The 16,406-nt window shown below is 46.8% G+C and overlaps 2 protein-coding genes across 6 annotated transcripts in view; one reads left to right on the top strand and one right to left on the bottom strand.

Annotated features, from left to right (window-relative positions):
* Positions 1-2,859, bottom strand: part of LOC147103137 (ficolin-1-like) — a 47,802-nt gene extending 44,943 nt beyond the window's left edge. Inside the window, exon 1 of one of the 3 annotated variants that reach the window (XM_085962470.1) lies at positions 2,743-2,859. In XM_085962470.1, coding sequence (XP_085818596.1) covers positions 2,743-2,782 — 40 coding nt within the window. In that variant the 5' untranslated portion in view covers positions 2,783-2,859. The remainder of the gene's footprint in view (positions 1-2,742) is intronic. The other 2 variants (XM_085962469.1, XM_085962468.1) reach the window with 2 other exon arrangements.
* The window catches only part of LOC147103136 (interferon alpha-inducible protein 6-like), a 35,691-nt gene that overhangs the window by 186 nt on the left and 19,099 nt on the right, over positions 1-16,406 (top strand). Inside the window, exons 1-4 of one of the 3 annotated variants that reach the window (XM_085962472.1) lie at positions 1,143-3,743; positions 5,492-5,629; positions 9,515-9,577; positions 11,674-11,835. In XM_085962472.1, coding sequence (XP_085818598.1) covers positions 5,563-5,629; positions 9,515-9,577; positions 11,674-11,835 — 292 coding nt within the window. In that variant the 5' untranslated portion in view covers positions 1,143-3,743; positions 5,492-5,562. Of the gene's footprint in view, positions 1-1,142; positions 3,744-5,491; positions 5,630-9,514; positions 9,578-11,673; positions 11,836-16,406 lie in introns of those variants that run through there. The other 2 variants (XM_085962471.1, XM_085962473.1) reach the window with 2 other exon arrangements.

The following is a 16,406-nucleotide window of genomic DNA, read 5'->3' as shown; positions in this document are numbered from 1 at the left end:
CCCACACAAATTTTTTAAATTTTACTTTTAACTTTCTCACTTCAGTCATAGTGTGGGTCGGGGTGTCTGGTGTTTATGTTGCGGCGCTACGTATTTTAATACTTTTTAAAATATCCTTCTCCTCTCCTGACGCCATTGACCCTTTGCTGGAGTATTATTCCACGGGTGTCCGCTGCACTCCACTAACTCAGCAAAGTGGGCATTCCTCATTTGTTAACTCAGATTGTGAGTGTTACCAGACTATTCAGCCAGAGGGGACATCCAGCCCGATGTTATCTGATGTGCCTCAATAATTCCGAGACTCGATGTTAGCGAAACAAAACAAGGCTTTTATTAACTTAGAACGTAACACGTAAGAGAGAGAGATATCTTCCTTCTGGAGACTGAGGCCAGACTGAGCTAGCTTACAAAAGGGGCCAGGTATGGGCGGAGCCCTACACACACACCACATTCCAGCACATTCCAATAAACAATACAATGAGGACTGGGGGAAGGGGAATGACACTGAAACCGACCACAGTCACAGGCAGTGATGAATGGAATATTTCATCACATTATCCTCGTCCAGGGTAAGGTTTTCACTATGGGCTATTTGTAACAAAATCTTAAAACTTGTTCGTCACAAGCAGATTCATGGCTTTGCTGCAAATTGCACAGGGGGAATCTCACCCGCTCCCCAACCTCACTAACCCCACCATCGAGGCGGAGGAGATGTAACACCTGCCTCTATACCTCCCCCCTCCCCACTGTCCAGGGCCCCAAACACCCCTTCCAGGTGAAACAGCGATTTACTTGTACTTCTCGCAATCTAGTATACTGTATTCACTGCTCACGATGCGGTCTCCTCTACATTGGGGAGACCAAACGCAGATTGGGTGACCGCTTTGCGGAACACCTCCGTTCAGTCCGTAAGGGTGACCCCGAGCTTCCGGTCGCCTGTCATTTCAATTCACCGCTCCATTCCCACTCGGACCTCACCGTCCTTGGCCTCTTGTACTGTTCCACGGAAGCTCAACGTAAACTCGAGGAACAGCACCTCATCTTCCGATTAGGCACTCTGCAGCCTTCCGGTCTCAATATCGAGTTCAACAATTTCAGATCATAACCTCGGCCCCTATTTCATTTTCACTTATATTTTTCCACTCCTTTCCTTTCCCCCCCCCCCCTTTCCTTTTGTTTCTCTCTCACACCTGGCAGCTATCTTTTGCCCTGCCAGTACACTTTACACCTAATCACAGCCTATTACCATCTCGTCTAGCTTCTAATCTCTTTTACTTCTTTTATTCTTTTGTCCGATCGCAGCCCTGCCTTCGATCTAGTTCCTTTTCTCTCCAGTTTTGAAGAAGGGTCAAACCCGAAACGTCAACTCAAATTTCTCTCCACGGATGTTGCCTGACTTGCTGAGTTTTTCCAGCATTTTCTGTTGTTATCTGACAATGATGATCAGTCTTATACTTCCTAATGCACAGAGCTCTAAATTAGACCAGAATTCTGTACAACTTTCAGTTAAACCAGTATATATAAACATTTCAGCATTAACACAGGATCATAAAGGAGTTGGGGAATAGGATAAAGTGAACTATGCAGGCACTTCCAGCCCTATGTGAAATATCATGGACTCTGCTAAGCGCCAAGGAGGGAGATTTCCTCAGGTTGCCTTGTATTTGTGACACCATGAACATAGTTAACGGAGTACTGGGTTTTATGGCAAGAGGTATAGAACATAAAAGCTGAGATATAATGGAGAATCTATACAAAACTATAGTTAGACCACAGTTGGAGTACTGTGTACAGTTTTGGGCTCCTCACTACCAAAAGGATGCTGAGGTAACAGAGAGGGTGCGGCACTGATTCTCTCGTAAGCTGCCTGGTATGAGAAAATACAAATATGAAGACAGACTTGAGAAATTGGGGCGGTTTGCAGCTGGCAACCCATTCTGTCGCTGGATCACAATGAGGGCTGGGAAAGCTGGCTGATTTTCCCAGCAAGTTGGGTTCAATTGTCACACTTCTTCTGCCACCCAGGCCCAGAGCACCCAGCTCTACCCAAACTAGGAATCAAACCCGGGCCTTCTGGTGTGTTGGCCCAGTTCACAACCTATTTTTCTCAGCTGAGCCTTTGGGGCAACCAGCATTTCAATTTTGTATTTTTTTTTTTAGCTCAAGCGAAAAGGATATGTTTTCACCAAAAACTGAAGCTAAAGTTTGTTCTCAAGTAATGAAGCTGATTTGCTTTTCTTGGAATGAGGCCAGCAGGGCCCACCTTTAAAACCTACCTCTTTGACCACACCGTCAGTCATCACATGCAACCTTCTTCCTGCAATCTCTGATCGCTGTCCTCTTCGCCCGCCCAACCCCTTGTGATGCACATTGGGCTATTCCACTACATCAAGAGGGCTACATAAGTCATGTCACAACATTTTCATCGCCTTGCTTCATTCGCCCATAAAGATAATGGATATCATTTTCTGCCCCCGGTTATGAACATAGAATCAGACTTGAGCAAAAACGCCTTTGCAGACTAAAGGAAAATAATTCTCAAGAGAACAATAGGTATCAAGCTCAGCTAAGGGCAACGAAAGCTGCTATCAGCAGGAGAAGGTCAATAGAGAAGAAGAGAGTAGATAACAGTGCTAGCAATAGTAAAATCTTTCTCAACTATGTTAGGTGTCAGAGGGCGATAAACGACTGTTAAAGGATAGCCATTAACGGATTCCTCAGGGCAGATTCAAGTGAACTCACTCCTAGGATGTAGCAGAGTTTTCAAATGATTACTTTGCATCAGTCTTCACTCCAGCAGTCCGTGCTCAGATGCCATTAATGCAATGTTCAGTTAACACCAAAGTTGCAATTGTCAAAGTGGATGCATGTGTAATCTGAGAAAAAATAAGGGATCTTAAAGCAAATCAGGTGGCTAGTCCTGACGACATTCACCTGAGGGTACTCAAAGAGATGGGAGCTGTGCTAAATGAACCCCTTGCTTACATATTTAACAGCTCACTAAAGTCAGCAACTGTTTCCAAGGATTGGAGGGATTAGCAATATTCAATAAGGGCAACAAGTCAAAACCAGAAAATTATAGGCCATTAGCTTGACTTTGGATTTTGGTAATTTACTAGAAGGGATCATTAGAGATACACTACGTGACCATCTGAACAGAGAAGGGCTATTGAGACTCACAACATGGCTTCTGGACAAGAAAGTCATGTCTCGCCAACCTGCTTGAATTTTTTGAGGCGGTTACTCGGTTGGTGGCTTAAGGTAGCCCGGTCGATATAGCGGCCTGGAAATTGGGCATGATCCCAGTGCAGCACACGATGCACACGCCTAATAAGACCGAAGGCAGGACCACGGCAAATAAGTCCGCCAACCCCATTAGGATAGTGGCGGCGAGCTGCAGGCGCCAGTGGCGGCCCCAGAGGCAGCTCACCTGTCTCGATGGGGAGCAAGATCGTCCAGCTGGGCTGCCGGCCAAAAAAGAAAGAAAAGACTTGCATTTATATAGCGCCTTTCACGACCACCGGACGTCTCAAAGCGCTTTACAGCCAATGAAGTACTTTTTTGAAGTGGAGTCAGTGTTGAAATGTGGGAAATGCAGCAGCCAAATTGCGCACAGCAAGCTCCCACAAACAGCAATGTGATAATGACCAGATAATCTGTTTTTTGTTATGTTGGTTGAGGGAGAAATATTGGCCCCAGGACACCGGAGAGAACTCCCCTGCTCTTCTTCGAAAGGCCCGAAGGTAAGTCTGATGTGAAGGCTGAGGCGGTGGGGGGAATGGGGGCAAGGGGTGGCGGGCTGTAGCCCACAGTTTTAACGTGGTGTTCAGGGTAAACCAATTTCCGGATTGGGTTCTAAAACAAGTGTTAAAACCTTTATTTGCATATTCAAGGGGCCTACCGCCTGTTTTAAACAACAACAATGGATGCCTCTGCAGCGCCCGAACCAATATGGCGTTGGATGCGTTGGCTGCTGGTCGGTGAGAGCATTGAGGGTCATGATTAATGTGTGATACGGGCTCGATGGATCAGCTGGTCTTTTCCTCTACATCATTTTTGTATGCATGTAAACCATTCACCTTTGGTAATATGCAGACACTATAAAACTACAGACATGGAACACGTTTTGTCAGAGTGCATTACTTCTTAACACAGCTCTCTCTGGCTGTTGACTCATTACACACATCAATTTAGTGCTTATTTTGTACAATGGCAATTGATGTTAAATTATATGAGAAAAACATATATTGGCCCAGAAATTCGGGTCCCAATGCGTGAGTACACACTTGGTACTCACGCGTAGGCCCAACGAAAGTGCCGGTTTCCTGCATGCACTGCGCATGCGCGGGAAACCGGCACTTCCGTTCCCCTGAAAGAAGGGGTTCACAGGTCAAACGCATGCGCCGGAGAGGCAGCGTGTGCGCATGGAACTTACGTTTTTTATGCAGGTTTCTCCGGGCGGGTAAGTCTCCAGCAGTTACACTTTTAAAAAGCAGGCGCAAGGCCTGCTTTTAACAAGGTAAGTGGTGAATTAATTAAAATTAAAACATTTTTTCCACAGGTTTATTATTTTTAAATACTTTAAAGAAAGGTAAGTTTATTTTTAGCCCTGTTAGAAAATGTAATTAATTTTTTCAAAAATTTAAATTATTATTTAAAATAATTATTTCATGTAATTTATAGTTATTTTAAAAATGTGATTTAAAAAAAATTTATTTGAAGTTTTAGTGATGTTTTGGTGCTTATAGTATTTATAGATTTGACAGCTCTTGCTGTCAAACTTATGAATGAAGCATTCCCTGCTACCATTGACTCGCCATGGCCCACGTGATCCCAGGGGACGCATCGAACTAACTGCGCCCCTGGGATACGCAAGCACCGTGCGCTGGCAGTTGGAGGAGGCCCAGGATCGGAATCCCACGCGGGCCCACAGCTCAATGGCCGGCGCGCTAGGTAAGTGCAGGTCGGGGGCTTGCACCCGTGGGAAGCCCCCGACCCGAATTTCTGGAAGAATGCAAGTGAACAAAAGATAAAACTCTTGACAAAGAAAAGGAAAAACGTCTTGTAAAAAAAAAATCTCTTTACCTGTACACACATTAAAATGTTCGTTGGAGGTTTTCCTGATGGTTCTGTGGTTCATTGCTGCACAAATTATGAAGGTCCCAAGTCTGCCCTGTCCCAAATCATCTGATTGCAGTCCAGGCAGCTGTGGGGCACCACATTTGGCCTCTGTATCCATGGGCTAGGAGGGAAAATTGAGCCAGAGTTCCTGCTCGTGATCACTATCCAGTGGCTCTTGCTGGAAAGAAAGTGTGTGGGGCAAAAGTCTACTCCTCAGGGCAGGAAAAGATCAGGCTCAGCTGTCTTGGCACTCATCGTTCAATAGCCTACCAACACCAAATGAAGAATGTACTATGGAACTGTAATTCAACATGGGAGGAGGGAGAAAGTTTGATGGGGAAAATATAACGCAATTTACTATGTTTTGCAGATAGAAATCTCTTTGTGTGAAACTAGAACTATCCAATAGTTGCTGTGACAATCCCCCACCTGACTTCAATTATGTTTCGTGGGACACTCAGTTTCTTCATAATCTACCTGCTATTTACAAGCACATTCGCAACCACAGGTGAGTAGAGGTATTGCCATCAAATGATACATTATTACAGTATAATTAACCAATGGAAGCATTTATTTATCTACCCATTAATATTGTACAAAGTTAATGGTTGCACACGCTGTCTGCCTATCACACTTCCTTACAATTCCTGTGTCACACACCACAGGTGTCACATTTCTGATATGCAAAGTCTGTGTCACACTTGCACCTGATGCTGCATGAGATACTTTGTAGTCACTGTTAATGTCCAGAAGCTCTTTTTCCAGTGCCTTTGGGGTCAGAGAGGATTTTCCTAGAATTGTATTTTCCCAGATTTGGCCTAGGGTTCCTTTTTATCTGTTTCCTTTCTTCCCGCTCCCAGGAGACGACATGCCTGCTGGAAGGTGGGGAGCATTGGGGGTCACTTTGCCTGGTTGCAACACAGCTGAATAGAACAGAGTGATGGTCTTCTTAATCTATTGATGGGCTCCTTGGGATAGCTGGTGCCGCCAATCAGAATTAAGAAACACATTTCTGGCTCCTCATTGGTTCCTTGGGGTGGCTGATACCACCAGTCAGAAATGAAAAATAGACATGCCCTTTTTCCCTCTAGGGGCACCGCCAAACTGTGAAAGGTTCGAAATCCAGGCTGTAAAATAAAAAAAAAAGTCTTCTTCTATTCATTATTTTTGTATGTTCATGCGCTTCCTAACTATAGGAGCAATGGGTACTTCCTTGATCCCACAATCCCAGCGCGTAGTGCTCCCACAAGAAGCATTTACCCTCTATGCGAGCAAATAGTTCTAATCACATTTACATGCCCTGTTCCCATATCCCTTTTAACCACCTTTCCTTCATTCATCTATCCAATCAAATATTGAACATATGAGCATCAGAAATAGGAGCAGGAGGAGGCCATTTGGCCCTTTGAGCCTGCTCCCCCATTCAATAAGATCATGGCTGATCTTCTACCTCATCTCCACTTTCCTGCACTATCCCCATATCCCTTGATTCCCTTAATATTCAAAATTCTATCGACCTCTGTCTTGAATATACTCAACAACTGAGCCTCCACAGCCCACTGGGTAGAGAATTCCAAAGATTCACCACCCTCTGAGTGAAGAAATTTCTCCTAATCTCAGTCCTAAATGGCCGACCCCTTATTCTGAGATTGTGACCCCTGGTTCTAGACTCCCCAGCCAGGGGAAACATCCTCCCTGCATCTACCCTGTCAAGCCCTGTAGGAATTTTGTATGTTTCAATGAGATCACCTCTCATTCTTCTAAACTCTAGAGAATATAGGCCTAGTCTACTCAATCTCTCCTCATAGGACAATTCCCCCCATCCCAGGAACCAGTTTGGTGAACCTTCGTTGCACTCCCTCTATGGCAAGTATATCCTTCCTTAGGTAAGGAGCCCAAAACTGTACACAATACTCCAGGTGTGGTCTCACCAGGGCCCTATATAACTGCAGTAAGACATCTTTACTCTTATACTCAAATCCTCTTGTAATAAAGGCCAACATACCATTTGCTTTCCTAATTGCTTGCTGTACCTGCATGTTAATTTTCAGTGATTTGTGTACAAGGACACCCAGGTCCCTCTGAATACCAACATTTCCCAATCTCTCACCATTTAAAAAATACTCTGCTTTTCTATTTTTCCTACTAAAGTGGATAACTTCACATTTCTCCACATTATATTCCATTTGCCATGTTCTTGCCCACTCACTTAGCCTGTCTATATCCCCTTGAAGCCTCCTTGCATCCTCCTCACAACTTACATTCCCACCCAGCTTTGTATCATCTGCAAACTGATATCATTGATGTAGATTGTGAATAGCTGAGACCCAAGCACTGATCCTTGCGGTACCCCACTAGTTACAGCCTGCCAACCCGAAAATGACTTGTTTATTCCTACTCTGTTTTCTGTCCATTAACCAATCCACAATCCATGCTAGTATATTACCCCCAATCCCATGAGCTCTAATTTTGTTTAATAACCTCTTGTGTGGCACCTTATCGAATGTCTTCTGAAAATCCAAATACACCACATCCACTGGTTCCCCCTTATCTATTCTGCTAGTTACAACCTCAAAAAACTCTGACAGATTTGTCAAACACGATTTCCCTTTCATAAATCCATGTTGACTCTGCCCAATCCTATTATTATTTTCTAAGTGCCCTGTTACCACATCCTTAATAATAGATTGTAGCATTTTCTCTACTACTGATGTCAGGCTAACTGATCTATAGTTCTCTGTTTTCTCTCTCCCTCCTTTCTTAAATAATGGGATTACATTTGCTATCTTCCAATCCACAGGATCAGTTCTCGAATCTATGTAATTTTGGAAAATTATCTCTATAGCCACCTGTTTCAAAACCCTAGGATGTCGGCCATCAGATCCAGAAGATTTATCGGCTTTCAGTGCCATTAATTTCTCCAGTTCTATTTTTTTTGCTAATATTAATTTCTTTCAGTTCCTCATTCTCGTAAGAGCCTTGGTTCACCATTATTTCAGGGAAGTTTTTTGCATCTTCTTCCGTGAAGACAGATACAAAGTATTTGTTTAATTTCTCTGCCATTTCCTTATTCCCCAATATAATTTCTCCTGTCTCAGCCTGTAAGGGACCCACATTTACTTTCACTAATCTTTTCCTTTTTACATACCTATAGATGCTTTTACAGTCTGTTTTTATTTCTCTTGCTAGTTTACGCTCATATTCTATTTTCCCTTTCTTTATCAATTTTTTGGTCCTCCTTTGCTGAATTCCGAAATCCTCCTTAGATCTAATACCATCTTTAACTTCTCTTGTTAGCCATGGTTGGACTACTTTTCCTGTGGGTTTTTTGTGCCTTAAAGGAATGTATATTTGTTGTAAATTATGTATTAATTCTTTAAATGCTAGCCTTTGCTTGTCTACCTTCATACCTTTTACTGTAGTTTCCCAATCTATCTTAGCCAACTTGCCGCTCATACCTACATAGTTTGCTTTGTTTAGATTTAAGACCTTAGTTTCAGATTTAACTAAATCACTTTCAAACTCAATATAAAATTCTATCATATTATGGTCACTCTTCCCTAAAGGCCCCTTTACTACAAGGTTATTAATTAACCCTTTCTCATTGCACAATACTAGATCTAAAATAGCCAGTTCCCTAGTTGGTTCCTCAATATACTGATCTAGAAAACTATTTTGCATACATTCCATGAATTCGTTCTCCACACTATTACTGCAAATTTGATTTGCCCAGTCTATATGTAGATTAAAGTCCCCCATAATTACTGTATTACCCTTGTTACATGCGCCTCTAATTTCCTGATTTATACTCTGCCCTACATTACAACTACTGTTTGGGGGCCTATAAACAACTCCCACCAATGTTTTCTGCCCCTTGCTGTTTCTTAGCTCCACCCAAACTGATTTTACATCGTGCCGACATCTGAACCGGGCCAGTGACAGGAAATGCAAGCAGGCCCGGGCTTCAGATGTCGGCGCGCAGGATGAGTGCAGATCGGGGGCTTGCACGCGTGGCGAGCACCCGATCCTAATTTCAGGGCCATTGGATAATCTTGTATCTATGTCCCCTTGTTCTTGGTAGCACTGGGTTGGGAAAGGATTAGGCTCAGCTATAATGGCTCAATAATCAAATGCTGACACTCATTGTCTGGACTCAGACACAAAGAAAAGCCAGTTGGGTAACCTATGGAACCAGAGGGTAAATTTTGCACTTCTCTGCTCCTGGCATTCACCAGGATTGCATATCGTGAAATTGTGCAGCCGTGATTTTCCACACCAGCAAGAATTTACCCTCATATTCAACCATGAGTCAGCATCATCAGAAGAAGAGGTAGGAAAGAAAAATGGAGGAGTAAGAGAAAAGATAGCCATTTTTATTTTTCCTCTTTAACAGATGAGGATGAGGATGACTCCTGTGGATTCATGGATGCGCTCCCATACATTGTTGTTGGTGGAGGTAGGAACAACAGTTAATATTTCCTACTCACAGTAGCTTTGTCTCAATAATATTGAGAACACATGTTGAGGATCCATTGAATATATAATTCATCCAACAAAGGGATTGGATAGAACGGTGGCATAGTGGTTAGCACTGTTGCCTCACAGCGCCTGGGTCCCGGGTTCAAATCCGGCCTCGGGTGACTGTCTGTGTGGAGTTTGCACATTCTCCCCGTGTTTGCGTGGGTTTCCTCCGGGTGCTCCCACAGTCCAAAGATGTGCGGGTTTAGGTTGATTGGCTATGATAAATTGACCCTTAGTGTTAGGGGGATTAAATACGTGGGGTTACGGAGATAGGGTGGGATATGTGTTGGTGTAGGGGTTACGGGGATCGGGTGGGATATGTGTCGGTGCAGGCTCGATGGGCTGAAATGGCCTCTATCTGCACTGTGGGGTTTCTGTGATTCTGTGATTCTGTGAATAATGAACAAACATTGCTGTTACTGTGTATTATGAACTAATGAGAAGAAATCATGCTGTGCAACTTCAGTAGTTAACTCCTTTGTCTGAAATTCTAATGCACATATCTGTAATACCTGTGAAAAAGGAACAATTGTGGTTGGCTGTTATGTTTTTTTCTAAGGGAGGAGTATGTATCTTTCTGTGTATACACACACCCTCTTACTTCATAGGTCACCCTATCTCAGAGTATGCACCTGCTGTGCTCAAGTGGATTAGCAGCCTGCTTCCAGGCAGCTGCCTGTCGTGTTCTTAGATGCCCATCAAGAGGCACATGTGGATGTGGATGGTTTGGCATAGGCTTCCCACTCATTTTTGCTCTATTGCCTGTGGGGAAAAGCCTGGCTTTATTAGTCTCTGTACAGAGCAAGGCTGAGGTCAAGAGCTCAGTAGAGTAGAGGATTGAACATGCATCCCTTCATACTCCTGGCTAATTTAAGTGAAAAACTGGTCGGATCCATGCTTGCTCATTTTCAGCCTTGACTAGCACAAGCAGTAGTGTATGAGTAGATACCATGGGAGCAAAAAGGTCACTACAATTGAGAGGATGGTAGCTTATCTTTTATGTACATATATCCATTGCATCCATGAAAAATGCCAACCATAAGCATGCGTATATTCACACATTCCACAAATGTATTTTTGCATTTTCTGCATATGAATCGCAATAGTATTGTTTTACATTGCGCCAAACAGCTGTTTGCCAATAAGTGAAATTTGTTGCTACTGCAGCAGTTCTCCATTGTTCCCCAGCAATTTTTCCCTTACGCTTCTTTCCTTCCCTCCTGAAGGGTGTAACTCTTACCGGGGTATGTTTCACAGATGCTGGCTGCCCATCAATACCTCACCCAACTAAGCATTCTTCCTGTGTAAGCTTGTCCGGTGAGTGTTGGCAGCTTATTCTACACTGACAAGCACCACGGCTGAGACCGATTCTGGGCTCATCCACACGTGTGCGCTTTCCAGCAGAATCAATCAGGAACGGAGCTCCCCGAGATGATTCTTTCCTCCATAGTTTGGAGAGTTCAGGCCAATTATAGTGCCCCAACAACTGCCCCATGTAACACAGGACAAGGTACAGAATTGAACCGGAGCCCTGGGTTAATATTTATCCCTCTAGTTGGCGCAGGCATTAAGAAGCTGGTGCCTGGGTTTGTGGAGCAGACAGGCTGGTTATCAATGAGGCAGTCAGTGGATACAAGCAGATAGCAGGGCAACTTCCTCCACATCAGTTATCGCAATCCCACTGTGCTGCCTGCGAAGTAGGAAAAGGCTAGCGGTGGGCAGAAATGTACAGCCACAATCTGCTGAACTCATCCCTGTTGAAGATTCATATCTTGCCAAGACAGCGAGACTGTTCATTTCAAATGATGCTGTTTTTTAAAAGGTACTTTTCCATCTGGTAGTGTTATCATTTTAGCTAATCCATCACTAACAATAACAATTGTTGCGTGTTCCATTGAAAATGTTGTCTTATCTTTATGTAAAATAAATTCAAAGAGATTCTGTGATAACTGTGTATAAAACTTACATATAGTTGAAGAATGATTGACCAGAATGTTATTGAATGATGTGTCACCTTTCCATTGGACATAGGAGCAGCTATGTTAGTTGGTCCTGCAGCTCTTGAAGTTCTTGGATTTACTGCGAAGGGGATAGCTGCAAAATCCATTGGTGCTGCAATGATGAAAATCGGCGCAATAACAAATGGTGGAGGGGTGGCTGCAGGAGGCGTGGTGGCAACGCTCCAAAGTCTTGGTAAGTTATATGATTGTCTTGTTGCACTTATTTAGTATTATACAACCTTTGTGTTAATCCAGCAATTGTGCTACACTTTCACATCTGTTACTGTGATTTCACATCTCAGCATTACATCACATTTGTTGCTGGAAGATTGGGAGAACTCACACGGAAATTCATAGAATCATAGAAACTTACAGCACAGAAGGAGGTCGTTCGGCCCATCGTGCCTGTGCTGGCTCTTTGAAGGAGCAGTCGTGCTTAGTCCACATCCCCGTTTTTTGCCCGTAATCCTGTAAGTTCCTCAAGAACCCGTCCAACTCCCTTTTAAAATTATTGATGGAATCAGCTTCCACCACCTTTTCAGGCCGAGCATTCCAGATCACGACAACTCTCTGGCCTAGAAATTCAGTTGTTAGCGCCAGCCGCTAGCACCTTAGAAGGAGGAGAAGTGGGGCGCTAAGCGGCTAGCGCCCGAGTGCGGCGCGATCTGCGCATCTCGCGAACTTCACTTAAGAATTAGCGGCGGCGCAAAACCGCAGCGCCCGCTCAGCTGCACGCGCAGATCCTGATGTCATTTCATGGTGCAACGCCTTTGGTGCGCCCCGAACCGGAACTTCAGTGGCGCCGCCCTTATGTGCGCCTGCCGCCCCCAGCGACTGGTAGAGGGGAACGGTTCCCAGTCGCTGCGGGGCGCAGGGGGGCGCTATTTAAAGGGGACTCCTCCTGTAGTATAAGTGGCAGCCATTTTGCTTCACTCCTTCTTTGTGAGAGATGGATATTTGGAGAGAGACAAAGGGAGAGAGCGTTCTGGTTTGACTCAACGCTCGCACAGGTAATTCTGGCTTCAGGCCAGAGCTTTGCACTTGGATTTAACTTTCAGTGCCATAGCCTTGAGTCACCGCATATAATGGGGGCTGCAATGGGTGGAAACGTTGGCTTATGCATTGCATTCAAAGGGCTCACAGACGCCGTGAGAGAGTGCCAGTCATGGCCAGACGGAAAAGGGCCAACAGGCGTCGGCACAGGAGGCCTTACCCACCCAGGGTATACCGCCAGCAGTTCTCATGTCTGAACATGTCTGAGGAGCAGTGTGTTCGGAGGCTGCGATTCAGAAGGGAGGTGGTCAATGAGATCTGCCACCTGCTTCGCGGAGATCTGCAGCCACAGCTGAGGAGCAGGACGTCTCTGTCGGTGGCAGTGACGGTGGCTCTCAACTTCTATGCCACCGGCTCCTTCCAATCCGCTACTGGGGACATTGCCAACATCTCCCAGCTCGCGGTACATTGCTGCATCCGCCAGGTGACCAATGCCCTTTTCAGAATGAGACGTCAGTTCATCTCCTTCCCCATGACCCTGGACAAGCAGCAAGAGCGTGCAATGGGATTTGCAGCATTAGCGGGCTTCCCCATGGTGCAGGGCGCAATTGACTGCACGCATGTGGCTTTGCGGGCACCTCTACAGAATGCCGAGGATTACCGCAACCGGAAGGGCTACCATTCGCTCAACGTGCAGTTGGTGTGTGACCACAGGCAGCTCATACTAGCTGTCAATGCCCGCTTTCCAGGCAGCAGCCACGATGCCTTCATCCTGCGCCAGACTTCTGTGGCAGACATTTTCGAAGCCCAGCCTCACCCACAAAGATGGCTTCTCGGGGACAAAGGCTATCCTTTGTGCACCTGGCTGATGACCCCACTCCGTGCGCCCAGTACCCCTGCTGAAGAGCGATACAATGACAGCCATCAAGCAACCAGGAACATCATTGAGCACACAATCCGCGTGCTCAAGCAATGGTTCCGCTGTCTGGATCGTTCCAGGGGAGCCCTACAGTACTCGCCTGAGCGAGTCTCCCATTTTGTTGTAGTGTGCTGCATGCTGCACAACCTGGCTATCCGCAGGACTCAGCCACTGCCAGCAGACATTGGAGGACCACCAGAGGAGGAGGAGGAGGAGGAGGAGCACCAGCACGGGAGGGAGGCACAAAGTGCAAGGGCCGTCCGTCGGCGGCTTATTGCAACTCGGTTCTAGGCCCCCTCTCAGGGAATGGCTTGTGCCAATGAAAGAAGATGAATGTAGCCACTCCGCAAGCCCTCAGCCGGTCAAGGCAACAAATACTTCCAAAAGCAAACATGGACAATGCGATTAAAGAATTTTTTTTACTGTGCAAACTCTGTGCCCTTCCCGCATGACAAACTAATTCAGAGAAACCCCCCAAAAAACAGTCAGAGACATAACTGGCTCTCACAACCTTCAGAAAATGCAAAAAGCAGTTAAACAAAAATGACCATGATCCTCAGCCTTTATAAAAAACAAACACAACAGTCTTGGCCTTCATATATAAAAGAACACAACAGTCTCGGCCTTCATATATAAAAGAACACAACAGTCTCGGCCTTCATATATAAAAGAACGCAACAGTCTCGGCCTTCATATATAAAAGAACACAACAGTCTCGGCCTTCATATATAAAAAAACCCTCGTGGCCTCATATATAAAAAAATCATTTGGCCACACCTTCTACGTTTTCCCCTGCGAGGGTGATCCGTCTCACTTCCGCAAGTGGCCCCTTCCTGCCCTGCAGCTCTTCTTCAATGGGACCCCAGTCGCTGCAGCAAGGCTGGGGGAAGGCTGCTGAGGGTCAGATGGTGAGACGGCAGATGCCCTTGGGGGTCGGCCTGGACCAGCTCTGGGCCTGGAGGGGCCGGCTGCTGACTGCTCCAACTATGCTTGGGCAGCAGCAGTCTGTCCTACGGGTGGTGGCAGCTGCAGTGGAGGAGTGACAGTGTTGGCTGTAGGAATGCTGCCAACCTGATAGAGCACAGGCACTCCCTGGTCGGCTGATACACTGGCACTCGCACGGGCCAGCACTGCAGCATGCGCAGCAATCTGCTGAAGCAGAGACTGCTGGGCTGCTGCGGCGCGGCGAGTGCCCCGGCGATGCCTGGCCGATCCAGTGAGGGTGGCAGCAGTTAGTGCCCTTGTGGCCCTGGTCTGTGTCTGCATCACACCAGCCAGTGAATGCACGGCACGACTGAGCACTTGGCTGGAAGCCGCCTGTGATGCAGCGAAGTCCTGCTGACACCTAGCCTGTGCTGCCGCTAAGTCCTGCAGACTCCTGGCCTGTGCTGCACTGAATTCTTGCAGACTCCTGGCCTGTGCTGCCCCGAATTCCTGTACACTCCTTGCCAGTGACTCTATGGAGTCAGGCATCCTTGCCACTCCTCAGACCCTTCCCCCCTGCTCCCCTCCAGGGAAGACGTGTCCCCATCATGGCCATGGGCTGCCTCGGCTGAGGGCGTCACTGATGGGCCGGCTTCCTCTTCCTCCTCCTCCATTTCCGATTCAGACACAGTGCCAGCTTGAGGGCCCACCTCCTGACCTGGCGATTCACCTTCTGAAAGCAGGGAGGCATAAGAGTTGCTTTAGAGTGAGGACGGGGCGGCAGCGAGGGAGGCATGAGTGCTGCTATGCACTGCATTGGTTCGATAGTGGCAAAGGATGCTGGTGTGAGGCGCAAGTGGAAAGAGAGAGGTCAAAAAGGTGATGCCCTTACCATTGGGGCCCAGAACAGGGTCGGCATCTCCACTGGCGACGGGGCCAATCAGCCGGCCTGACATAATGCGCTCCACACGCTGCTCCAGGTCGCTGAGCTGTTTGAGGTCAGGACGGCCTCCCCCGGTCTGTCGCTGCTGCCTTCGGTTGTGGGCCAGCTTGCCCTGCAAGAGAAAGGACGGCCTCTAAGTACAGTGTGAAGCCCTGATCTTACCTGCACTGCCTCCCATGGTGGAATAGCCCTGACAGTGTGAAGCCCTCATCTTGCCTGCACTGCCTCCCATGGTGGAATAGCCCTGACAGTGTGAAGCCCTCATCTTGCCTGCACTGGCTCCCATGGTGGAATAGCCCTGACAGTGTGAAGCCCTCATCTTGCCTGCACTGCCTCCCATGGTGGAATAGCCCTGACAGTGTGAAGCCCTCATCTTGCCTGCACTGGCTCCCATGGTGGAATAGCCCTGACAGTGTGAAGCCCTCATCTTGCCTGCACTGCCTCCCATGGTGGAATAGCCCTGACAGTGTGAAGCCCTCATCTTGCCTGCACTGGCTCCCATGGTGGAATAGCCCTGACAGTGTGAAGCCCTCATCTTGCCTGCACTGCCTCCCATGGTGGAATAGCCCTGACAGTGTGAAGCCCTCACCTTGCCTGCACTGCCTCCCATGGTGGAATAGCGCTGACAGTGTGAAGCCCTGATCTTGCCTGCACTGCCTCCCATGGTGGAATAGCCCTGACAGTGTGAAGCCCTTCTCTTGCCTGCACTGCCTCCTATGGTGGAATAGCCCTGACAGTGTGAAGCCCTTCTCTTGCCTGCACTGCCTCCCATGGTGGAATAGCCCTGACAGTGTGAAGCCCTCATCTTGCCTGCACTGCCTCCCATGGTGGAATAGCCCCGACAGTGTGTAAAGTCCTGAATTTGCAAGTGATTTTCATGACAGTCCCATAGCTGCTGGATGAGGGCTGGGCATTAGGGCTTTCAGGTCCCTTTGGCCATAAAGTGAGGTGCACATGCAGGGATGAAGAGGATACTGGAAAGGGT

This window comes from Somniosus microcephalus, chromosome 20 (genome assembly GCF_052327205.1).
Source record: "Somniosus microcephalus isolate GS21.2 chromosome 20, FLI_Smic_1.0, whole genome shotgun sequence".
Taxonomy (NCBI): Eukaryota; Metazoa; Chordata; class Chondrichthyes; order Squaliformes; family Somniosidae; genus Somniosus; species Somniosus microcephalus.
Note: the sequence above shows the minus strand (reverse complement) of the source record. Positions and strands in the feature narration are given on the sequence as shown.